Consider the following 12347-nt stretch of genomic DNA (forward strand, 5'->3'; position numbering starts at 1 on the left):
ATCCCCATAGCTGTCAACTTTCCCCCTTTCTTGCGAGGAATCCTATTTGGAATAAGGGGATTTCCCTTAAAAAAAAAGGAAAACGTTGACAGCTAAGCTGATCCAGCAGGATCCTCTTATGAGTTTCATTTAATAGTCTTATTTAAAACAGTTCCTTAACATCAGCCAATTCATCAGTTTGTAGTTACTGAATATCTGGACCCTGTTCGCACATACAACTTGTGGGTAGCACGTGGACCTCTTCTGCACAGTTATGTCCTCCGTTGCAGCATTATGCACATAAATACAAGAACCACACGAGTGGGGTGAAAACCAGCTGTGTTGAGCCTTCTCACTCAAGTGCTATTTGGAAAGGAGAGAGGGCACAATTTATGAATGGAAAGGAATTGGCCATATTCCTCAGGTTTTGTCAAAGCTTCGGGAAAACTACTCCTCCCCCGGTTGTAGCCAGAGCAGAGAAAACAAGGTAGAGTCCTTTTTAATGGGTTTATTCAGATATAATAGTGAGAGACAACACAACGCCATAATGCTGCATTCCTTTTCTCCTTCAATGTCAGAAGAATGGGGGGAGGCAGTGCCAGATTTACGGATAAGCTAAAGAAGATATAGCTTAAGGCCCCACTCTCTTGGGGGCCTGCAAAAAAATTTAAAGGAAAAAAACTGGATGTACATTTCCAAAATATAAAATATAAAAAGCAAATAAAATAAAACCTACATCTAGCAACAGTGTTTTGTTTTGTTTTGTGTAGGCTCCTATGATGTAAATAATTGGCTCCCCTGCTAGCCTGCTCCCTAAAATATGACAGGTTTGCGCATTTCTATATCAATAACTTTGATAAAATACATAATATGTGCAAAAGGCTTTAGATACTTATTAGGTCCATAAATTACCATATAGCATATATTCAACACAAAAAACAATGACAATTTGTTGCTGACAAAGGACAGCTGGACATATAAAGGGCTCCATTCCCTTCAGTAGCTTAGGGCCTCATCAAACCTAAATCTGGCCCGGGGGGGGGGGCGTGATCTCCACCATTCCTCTTCCCTCTCGTCCCCTTGAGTCTGATCCCTGACAGGTTTTGATATCCGGGAGCTTTCGGCAATGTCATTGAATCTTGCCAAAGCCCAACAGTTTCCTTGCTGCAAAAGGCACGTATGAATGGGGGCCAAGTTTCCACCTCATATGTAGTAACTGGGCTTGCATTCTGAGAATTTTTGCAGCACAGCTGTGATGCACTTTGTTATGTACTGAGTTGAATAGGATCCAAACTGCAGCAGTCTGATTGGTCCTAGAACAATAGGATCCAAAAGGCAGCAGTCTGATTGGTCCTAGAACAATGCAGCAGTATGATTGGTTGGCAGGAACCACCCAATCATGCTCCAGATAGAAGTGAATCCACAACCTGATTGGCTTACAGTAGAATTCCGGAATTAGCCAATCATGTGCAGCCCATTGTGTAAATAATGTATATAAAGCAGATACTTTGAGGGGACTTTCATTCATTCCTCCTCACCACTATGAGCTGAATAAAGAGCATGAAATCACTTTGCGACTCTGAGTATATTTCACACTTATACATGAGGACCTATTGAAAGAATCACCCCAAATTTGCTACTCACAGATAGTTATATAGCTGAATCTTGGGCAACCAGGAAGTACAGCACTTGTCGGACAACCTTGAAGCAGTATTGAGACTTGTGTGAAGGCGTTGGGGCAGGAAGTTATGAAGACTGCCTCAGAAATAATAATAATAATAATAGTAGTAGTAGTAGTAGTAATAATAGTAATAATAATAATAATAATAATAATAATAATAATATATTATTTGTACACCCCCCCCATCTGGCTGGGTCTTCCCAGCCACTCTGGGTGGCTTCCAACAAAGATTAAAAATACATTAAAATGTCACACATTAAAAACTTCCCTAAAGAGGGCTGCCTTCAGATGTCTTCTAAATGTCAGGTAGTTGTTTATCTCTTTGACATCTGATGGGAGGGCGTTCCACAGGGCGGGCACCACTACCAAGAAGGCCCTCTGCCTAGTTCCCTGTAGCTTTGCTTCTCACAGTGAGGGGACTGTCAGAAGGCCCTTGGTGCTGGACCTCAGTTTCACTTTTACTTAGTGTCAGATCACCCACGTCACTAGAGGTGAACACCAGGTCTAAGGCATGTCCATGACTATGAGTTGGGCCCAACTTATTCAGGGACTGCCCCATGGAGGCCATGCTTTCCACAAAGTCCCAAGCAGCCTCTTGTAGGGTCATGTCAGCATGGATGTTAAAATCCCCTAGGACAGCCAAACTAGGTGTCTCCAGGAGAACATCCGCCATGACCTGAAGCAGCTCAGGCAGGGAATCCTGCTGCAGCGGGGAGATCGGTACATCAAAAGGAATCCTGTACTGCCCCTATTGCCCAACTTCCAGAACATGCACTCAGAGAACTGGGTCTTCCCAGTCGGACGCCTGATGTAAGCTAGTGACTTCCTAAAAATCACTGCAACCCTCCTCTCTGCCCACATGACCTGGGTTGCTGTGAGTAAGAGAAACCTGGTGGACAAGCAGCAGTAAGGACAGGACCATCTGCTTCATCCAACCAAGTCTCTGTTACACATGCCAGGTCAAGTCCTCCATCAAGTCATGGATGGCAGTGGTTTTATTGACCTAGCATTGCACAGCAACACATTCAGGTCATGTGGGTTTCCCTTGTTGATTCCAGTATCCATCTGGTCAAGACTAGACCCGGAGGCAGGGATAGTCTTCAAACAACGACTAAGCCTGCCTCCTCAGTAATGACATGGTCTGGTCATAGCGTAACTCCTCCTCCTGCCCATGATCACTGAGATCGGATGTCCCAGTGCATTCCCCCCTGTGGAACTTGCGCCAGCCATTCTATTGGCTGGGGCCCACTCCCAGGCAGCCCTGATCCCGCCTCTTAAAAACAAAATGCAAACTATACAACAACCAATAAAACAATAAAAAAAACAGCAGTTATGCTAAAACTAATCCCCAACCAGATATCCATCCCACCCACCCCAAAAGAGCAAAAAGGGGGGGAAATAAGAAAAAACTTAAAGTGCCACTGACTGCTTAAGGACATTTAAAAACACATAAAATCCCATATAAACAGTCCTGTGATACTTCAGTTGATTGCTTTTGATATTTTTGCGATTCAGCCTAAACAGCAACTCAAAATTGTGCAACGAAAGTCTAGTAAGATACTTTGCAGTTTTCAAAATCCTCTGCAGGGGTACGGAAACAGATGTTGCTGACCAGGCAAATGATTGCTTTTAGAATAAGGGAACTATTTCTTGATTTTAAGGAGTCACGTTTGTCCACTAGAAATTTGCAGAACAAACTTTTCTACCCACAGGAAAGGGCTGTTTGTTTCTGGTTTCCACAACGTGCCTGTTCCAAATAATCCAGCTTTCACCATCATATCTTAAAGGCAAGCACCTTTGTAAATTGGTGAGTTAATCTGAGTAATGCAGGGGGGGGGGGTTGCATTTGTGTGAATTTTGTGCCTGACTTTGTAGATTTCCTCCTTCCTTCCCCACCCTTCCTTCTTTTTGTGTTTTGTCTTTTTCAATTGTAAGCTTGAGGATTGTGATGGTGTTATTTTAAGCCACCTGTAAGCCATTTTGGGAGCCTCTGTAGTTTGAAGAGGTGATGGTATAAATCTTCTGAATCAATCACTACATCCTTTGTTTCCCCACCGAAACATTTCATGACTCTTGGCTAGTTCATAATAATGAGTGACTAAGATAACAAATTGCATTGAACCAGCATGTTGAATCTTTGCAGCTAAGACTGCAACCTCCAGAGCAGTTTCTCCTACTCATTTTTGGAACTGTAAGTACAATTCACTACATTTCTGCATCAGCTTGTGATTTTTTTCAAACACGTTCTCATTAAAATTCTCAAGCACCCCCGTCCTTTTTCTTTTACACATTCTGCATGCATGGCCTAACCTCCTGGCATTAGCAAGCAATTTTAGCTTATTATTATGCATTTTGTATATTATTGTCACAAATATATGAATTTCCACACATATAGTCTCCGAACATGGGACGTGGGTGGCGCTGTGGGTTAAACCACAGAGCCTAGGGCTTGCCGATCAGAAGGTTGGCGGTTCGAATCCCCGCGACGGGGTGAGCTCCCGTTGCTTGGTTCCTGCTCCTGCCAACTTAGCAGTTTGAAAGCATGTCAAAGTGCAAGTAGATAAATAGGTACCGCTCCGGCGGGGAGGTAAATGGCGTTTCCGTGCACTGCTCTGATTCACCAGAAGCAGCTTAGTCATGCTGGCCACATGACCCGGAAGCTGTACGCCGGCTCCCTCGGCCAATAAAGCGAGATGAGCGCCGCAACCCCAGAGTCGTCCACGACTGGACCTAATGGTCAGGGGTCCCTTTACCTTTACCTTTACCTTTAGTCTCCTAACATATGCCTTTTGCCCACGTTTTTTGATTGGAGAACTGCATTGCAAACTTTGGAAAAGTGTGAATTTTGAAGGAGACCTGCATTTCAGTTCATGCATTATTTTGGGAAGTCTGAATCACAATGGTTTGCAAACTCAACCAATTTCCTCCCCCATCCCTTTTGCAAGTGGTGGGTGGAAGACCTCAGCACCTTGTGCTTTTCATCAGTTTGGGAATCTGGAATATATAATATTTCAGTTTGGAACATCAAAATATCAAAAATATTGAAAATAGCCAAAATATCATTGACAAACAGGTTTAAATCTCATCAATTTTTGTAGAAGATCTAGATGGGGGAAATTTATTAATATGAATGTCTGCTAGGTGGAGTCAACTGAAATTGTTTGTGGCTCTTATTGTTGGAAGGAAAGCCCTAGACCTTCGTCCTGAAATGCAGATATTCGTTAACTGAACAGAGAAGGACAGAAAGAAAGACCTATTTTTAAGTTACTTTTGCATGAACTTTTGAAAGGAGGGGCAGGAAAAGGAAATTAACACTGTGGTACAGTCTACTGAGCAGCCATCTGCCACACTGGAAAAGGGGCACATTTTAGCCTGCCCTGCAATCAAGACTCCAATTGATCAGTCAAGCAAGCAATCAGTTTGGCAGATGTTCTGCTGGTATTGTTTTCTATAACTAATGGGGTGAGTGCTTCAAAGTACCATGGTTTTATTTGAATTGACTTCCTTCATCTCATTCAGTCCTTTATCGCGCGTTGGGGGTGAAAGAATCTGTCGGTTTTGGTTTCTCAGTTATTCAGTCCTAGATGCAGTTCTTCTTTGTGATTAAAAACAAAACCAATCCTCGTGAAAATTCTTCAGAATTTTAGTGTGAATTCCTCCTAACAAACCACATTTTTTTACAATCAGTTTTGAATAACGTACACATTTTTGCAAGCATTCCCCCCGTTTTGTAACTAGTTCAACAAACGTGTTTGTTTTTATAGGCACTTTCTCCTAATTTATGCATTTTTATTAGCATTGTTTGGCAGGAGAACTGGATCAAATGTGTGGATTTTGAAGGCTGCAAGATTTTCGGTTCTCGTAATGTTTTGGAAAGTGTGAATTTGATCATTTCTGCTTTAAATGGAAACCAAATAAAATGTATCCTTCATCCCTAATTGCGATGAAGCCCAATTTGGGATGCCTAGTGGTATTACATATGGCTGCATGTGGATGTAACTTGACCTATCTATCTCATCGGATAGTTGCACAAATAAAAGGAACAAGAATGGTGGATCATACTGCTTAAACAAGAGGATGGGAATTCTGTCAACCTCCTAAATTAGCTTTGAGTGTGGGAATCAATATCCTTTAGAGCTAAATCTGGTTAGTGTTAGAATTATGCCTTTCTCAGTTGTGGTTCTAATGAAATAAGGCCAGGGAAGCAATGAAATCTTAATAGGCAGCCCTGTTTGGGAAAGTTTTAATACTCTGTGTTTTACTATGTTTTTATATATGCTGTAAGCCGCTCAGAGTGGCTGGGGAAACCCAGCCAGATGGGAGGGGTATAAATAATAAAATTATTATTAAAAATTATTAGTAGTGATACGGAAGGGGGGGGCATGTCTTCTTCACCTTCTTCTTCGCTACAATATATTCATTTATTTCCAATTGTCAATGTCAAAAGAGACTAAAATCTATAAAATTCATAGAAAATCAACATGCCAATTTGCTCAATTTCTCTAGGACTCCATGACACCTCCCCTGTCCTCCATAATCCCTCAAGCAAGGTGTCAAGACCCTAATCCTGTCAAATCACTCTGCCAAGCCTTTCGTCAGGGCAATGCCAGGTGGCAGACTATGCATACATGGACCATTGTCTTCTCATCACCAGTACTCAGGATGTGCTTATCTGCGCATATCTCCAGCTCTGCATATTCCCCCCTCCCTCCTCCATATGTTAATCCTGTGTAACCCAACCTCTTCTTAATGTATTCATGATGTAATTTGTGTAACCCAACCTCTTCTTAATGTATTCATGATGTAACTGGGATGTATTTTGCACTGTATTCTGGGACATGGAGGGAAGTTTCAAAAGTTCATGTCACCCCTTTCTCGCTGTTCAATCTCGCCTTGAACCTGTTGCGCAATAAACTTGGATCTCCTGCAGTTTGCTACTGTCTCCAGCTGAGCTCATTTTCCTCCGCAGGGACCCGCGGACTTAGTCCGACGAGCTGGGTGGCAGAGCAGCCTCGCACCCAGATTTTACTGTAACAGTAGTGATTTTGCCAAGTCCTTGAGCCCTAGTCTGCTGGGGCTACAATGACTTTTGGCCAGGGATGGGAAAACTGCAGCTCTCCAAATGTCTCTGGCCTCCCATTTCCCCTGGCCTTTGGCCAAGTTGGCTGGGGCAGGTGGAAGTTGACATTCAATAACACCCGGAGAGCTAACCAGCCGCTCCAGTTTTGGATATTTCCTCCCACTTTTGTTATGATGAGGCTTTGTCGATGCAATTCCCAGCATCGTATTTTTGCTGTGCATCCCTCCTTCATGACATCCTTAGTGAAATGCAGGATGAACATCGCAACATAAATCAATACCGTATGATAAAGCTTTGGCTGAAAACCTCAGTGTGACGGCAGAAAACCCCTGGGAATTTCTTCTTCTTTGCTAGAACTCCGCATCTCTAATTCTAGACTGAGCAAAACTTTTTTGGTTCAGCTGCAATGGCAGGCAGCGATAATGTAGTAGAATTGGGGAAGGAAGCATCAGGGAACAGCTGATAAAAGACACTGATGTGTTGACAGTCCACCACGAATGCACTATTATTGTGCCAATGACATGTTGCAGAATTCATCCACAAAACCACCGGTCTGAAGCTGCCCAAAGCTGTGAGGGCTTGCAGGCAGCTTTGTCTGGCTTGGCAGACTGGATCTGGCTTGCCAAACACAGTCTACACATTCCTGTCCTATACCCAGACTTGGACCAAAGTCTCCCCTTTCCTGCCATTCCACAGAAACTGCTGGATGTACATGAAGGACTTGCAACCAGCCTGTTTTTAGAACTCCTGCTCCTCCTATAGACACCCAACTTTTTATCATTTCTTACAGCTGGCGGCCGAGAAAACAGAATCAGCAGCATTGAGCATTTCCCGAACAGCTGCTCTAAGATTTGCACAGCTCACGACAGTGATTTGGAATTGCAAGGGAAATAAACTGACGGTTTCAATAGTCAGGAGAGGTTTGGGTAATCAAAGTCCTTGAATTCTCACCTCCTGTGCTGGATTTTACCAATTGCAGGGTAAGAGAGACTAACAGTTTATTTAGAAGCTACATGCCTTGGCTACCACAAAAGCCAGATACCACGATACAGAACTCTGAATGAATGAAGGAAACAGGTCCCATTTCTATAGACACTTTTCCAGGAGAAAGCCCAGCATTGAATTCAATGGGACTTAGGGACACATATCGGTTTACCCTGTTATATGGTAAAGCGTGTTCTCCCTCATGGAGAGCGCGTGTTGCGGTGGGGTCCACCAGGCCACCCCTCTGTTGCCAGGCAGGATTACTAAGGAAGCCTGTGGCAACGATTGGATGGCTGGGTTGCTGGGGTAAATCCTATGTTGCAATTTGGTGGGAGGGATCGGATGTTTTAAATCCTGTGAACGCAGCTTGGAGCTTCCTATTTTGCTGCGTGCAACGGATCACCCGCCTTAATTTTATGGGTTTTGCGTTGACCTTGCTATGCCTGTCATGGGGTCGTCTGCCTGGTAGGAATTTTGTTCATCTGGCTGATTGGCTGGGCCATTTGGTTTTTGCCCACAGCGTAGCAAATTGTCACAACTTGTAAGGTGCGGTTAGGCATTGGTTATCAATTGGTTGGAGGAGGGATTAGGATTGGCTGCGCCTGCCCCTCCAAGGTTTCTGCGGAAAGGGAATTCCGTTAAAGGAATCCAGGGGCTTGCCATCTTTTCGTCTGAATCCCTGGAATGGGGCTAGGGCCGGCAAGCCCTGGGGAATATTGTTTTCCCTTACTGGCTTCTTCTGGAATCCAGAAGTCAGTTCTGTCCCTGGGCGAGGACAGATAGTTGTAACCAATGCCTAAGCAACCACTCACATTTATGTATTTAAATAAAGTTGTGGCCAAAATTATGCCAAAAACCTTAAACAAAATTTATGTGTGTGTTGTGAGGGGTGGCTTGGGGACCTCGACGCACAACCAGTTACAGTGGTACCTCGGGTTACATACGCTTCAGGTTACAGACTCTGCTAACCCAGAAATAGTGCTTCAGGTTAAGAACTTTGCTTCAGGGTGAGAACAGAAATCGTGCTCCGATGGCGAGGCGGCAGCAGGAGACCCCATTAGCTAAAGTGGTGCTTCAGATTAAGAACAGTTTCGGGTTAAGAACGGACCTCCAGAACGAATTAAGTACTTAACCCGAGGTACCACTGTACTGACCAAGGGCTAAGCACCCCCTCCCTTCCAATTTCCAATGGTATATCTCCCATGTATTATTCCATATGGCAGAAATGAACCTCAGTCATTTGCTTTGGAGGCAAAAGGTCCCTGTTTCAATCCCCGAGGACCTCAAATAGACTCCTGTCTGAACCCTTTGTGAGTTCTTGCAGCCTGCAATTCTATGATTCCTGCTGCTGGTTATTGTAGATAATACCAGTGTTCTAATTCAGTATAAGAAAGTTTCCTGGATACCACTGAATTGATTCTAGGGGATTTGCTGCTCAGACAGCCATTTAGAAAGTTTTATGCCAGTATCTTCACATGAGTTTATTCCCCATCTTTTGTCACTGATTTAATATTTATCATTTATATTTAGTCTGCTGGACGATACACTAATCCACAGCAATAGACCACACATTTAGCATTATCACGGATTAAAATGCATGGTTTCATTCTTAACATCATCGCATTCCCCATTTTCTGTCACTGCTTTAATCTTGTTTATATTTGGCTATATACTGATCCTCATCAGCAGACTAAATATTCAATATTATAATTGATTACAAATACATTATTTTGCTGTTTTATTTAATTGTTGCTTCTTATATCATCTACATAGATTCTTCATATTTTGTGACAAGCAAGATGGACAATTTTTCCATGACGCCAGATGATGAAACAACTTTTGACTATGGTCCGGATACGGCCCCAGTTCACAGCGAGAAGGGGAAAACATTTGCGTCTAATTTTGTGCCACCGCTTTACTCTCTGGTGTTCATATTTGGCCTGCTGGGCAACGCACTGGTGGTACTGATCCTCATCAGATACAAGAAGCTCAAGAACATGACTGATATCTACCTGCTCAATTTAGCCATCTCGGACTTGCTTTTCATCTTCTCGCTCCCATTTTGGGCTTATTACGCAGCCCACCAGTGGGTATTTGGAGACGCAATGTGCAAAATTCTCTCTGGGATCTATTACGTAGGCTTCTACAGCGGAAGTTTTTTTATCATCCTTTTGACAATCGATAGATACCTGGCCATCGTCCACGCAGTGTTTGCATTAAAAGCCAGGACGATCACCTATGGCACCGTCACAAGCGTCGTCACTTGGGTTGTGGCCTTATTCGCCTCTGTGCCAGAATTTGTATTTCACCATGTTCAAAAGGAATCAGGGAGCTACAGATGTACCATTCATTATCCCTCAGAAAATGAAAAAGAATGGAAGCAATTTCTAACTTTAATGACGTTCATTTTGGGCCTAGCCATTCCTGCAGTCATTATTGTCTTCTGTTACATGCAGATTATAAAGATTTTGATTAAGGGTAGAAATGAGAGAAAGCAGAAGGCTGTCAAGCTTATTTCTGTCATCATGATTGTTTACTTCCTTTTATGGATGCCGTACAACATCACTCTTTTGTTGCAGACCTATCAAGATTCAATTTTCTCATGTGGCTTAAAAAATGATTGTGAGGGAAAGTTATCTGTAGCCATTGCTGTGACAGAAGCAATTGCTATGATCCACTGTTGCATCAACCCTGTGATCTATGCCTTTGTGGGGGAAAGATTTAGGAAATATCTCTCTATTTTCTCCCAGAAGTGTATGTTAGCTCTTCTCTGTACAGGTGGTGGTCACCCTCATTTAGACCGGTCTACTTCGTCCTATACCAGTTCAACAGAACATGACATTTCTGTTGGTTTGTGAAGTGATTTCCAGTTTTATTTGCAAATAGTTTAGTTGGTATGTCTGGGAGAAGAATGCCAGACTGCTAAGGGGGAGACAGAAATGATAGCCTATGATCTTTAGAAGGACACCATTTCATTGTCCCTTCCCAGTCAGAAATCTCATGGGGGAAGGAAGCCGGCCGATTTGGTGAGACACATTCTGGTGAACTAACCCGCTATTATAGGTGTTGCATAACCACTCACACAAATGACTGAAAAGATTGTGCATGTATAAATAGAAACCAGTTGTGTTTGGAAGGTGAAGACAATTCATATAGGACTTCTCTCAATATGAGATACAGAATCTGATCCAAGGACCATGAAGCACAGGATGTTAATTAAATACAGTGGTGCCCCGCAAGACGAATGCCTCGCAAGACGGAAAACCCGCTAGACGAAAGGGTTTTCCGTTTTGGAGGTGCTTCGCAAAACAAATTTCCTATGGGCTTGCTTCGCAAGACGAAAATGTCTTGCGAGTTGCTGCGATTTTTCCCCGCTCCCCACCCCCTTTTTCTAAGGCACTAAGCTGCTAATAGCCTTTTAGCAGCTAATCCGCTAATCCCTTAAGCCTTTAATAGCTGCTAATAGCCGCTAAACCGCTAATAGCGCTAATCCGCTAATCCGCTAATGGGGTTGCTTCGCAAGACGAAAAAACCGCTAGACGAAGAGACTCACGGAACGGATTATTTTCGTCTTGCGAGGCACCACTGTACCTCCATCAACATTTGGTCTTCCTTGGTAGGTTCATATGAGCATTTGAAACTGTCTTAGGTGGTCCATTAACCCATTACTTTCTACTTAGATAGGCAGCAGTTGATCCAGGGCTTCAGGTTGTGTTTTTCTGCTACCATAGGATCATTTAACTGAAGTGAAGCTGGAACTTCCTCCATGTTAAGCACCACCAAATTCAATGGAACCTACTCCCAGTGAACTCTGTATACAACTGCAGTCATGCTGGTCCTAATAAATTTTGTATTATGCCACCTTTGGGAGAGTGTATATTATTTTATAATAGATCAACACTGTTGCTTGCCTGTTTGGAATCCTCCTTGGGAGTGGGATTACAGGGAACGTCATGATGAGATCCTGTACTTCCTACACCACCATCTGTCACTACTCGTACACCTAAACTTTTGGCTCCTTTGGAGAACAGATCTTAAGCCATTAAGGTACATCAAACCATTATTTACTTCTTGTTGTCTGACAAAGGGTATGAGAAGGTCAGTACCCTGCACAAAATGTAAACAGAGAATCCTTTGCATTGGTCCAGGAACAAGCTCCAATCCTACTTGCTAGATGTATGCCTTCTACGTGCTGTTCAAGTAGTGGATGGAGGGGAATATTCTTCCACCAGTTCTACTGAAGGAATGGGTTTCTGTGCAGTCAGTCTGAAACGGGACCCAAAATCCACATTCTTCCTTCTCCAAGGGAGCATTTCTAAAATGCATTTACTTGAGCTCTTGAGTCAATGTATAAACAGAAAGCCAGCTGTATAAACAAGTACTCAAAGCCCTCTCCTTTATCAGTCCGTGACGGCAATGGATGGCCTTGCCAGTTCCGAGTAGAGCAGGGATGGCACGTCTGGGTCTTATCTTACATCCTGACCACAAAGACGCACAGACTTTGTGTGCTGGTCCCGGGGGTAAGGTACCTTGGGTGTAGCAGAGTCCACACGAAGAGGGGCAAGGTCCGAGGCAGAGTGCCGGGCGGTGAACAGGAACGCTGGAACAGGAGGCTGTGCAGGG

General features: G+C 43.4%; 1 protein-coding gene across 2 annotated transcripts; it reads left to right on the forward strand.

Annotated features, from left to right (window-relative positions):
- The first annotated feature begins 3286 nt into the window (after positions 1-3286).
- Positions 3287-10943, forward strand: LOC310660411 (C-C chemokine receptor type 5-like). Of its 2 annotated transcripts, none has more exons than XM_083405138.1 (2): positions 3287-3467; positions 9498-10943. In XM_083405138.1, the coding sequence occupies exon 2, from the start codon at positions 9524-9526 to the stop codon at positions 10580-10582; it is 1059 nt and encodes a 352-aa protein (XP_083261264.1). In that variant the 5' UTR covers positions 3287-3467; positions 9498-9523; the 3' UTR covers positions 10583-10943. The 2 variants fall into 2 exon arrangements, with proteins under 2 accessions (XP_083261264.1, XP_083261263.1); XM_083405137.1 differs by lacking the exon at positions 3287-3467 and adding an exon at positions 7579-7720.
- The last annotated feature ends 1404 nt before the right edge of the window (positions 10944-12347 follow it).

Source organism: Podarcis tiliguerta (genome assembly GCF_965153285.1).
Source record: "Podarcis tiliguerta genome assembly, chromosome: 12".
Lineage (NCBI taxonomy): Eukaryota > Metazoa > Chordata > Lepidosauria > Squamata > Lacertidae > Podarcis > Podarcis tiliguerta.

What these genes read in the sequence shown, in the direction of transcription:
- LOC310660411 (XM_083405138.1), top strand. Translation starts at nt 9,524, where the DNA reads ATGGACAATTTTTCCATGACGCCAGATGATGAAACAACTTTTGACTAT.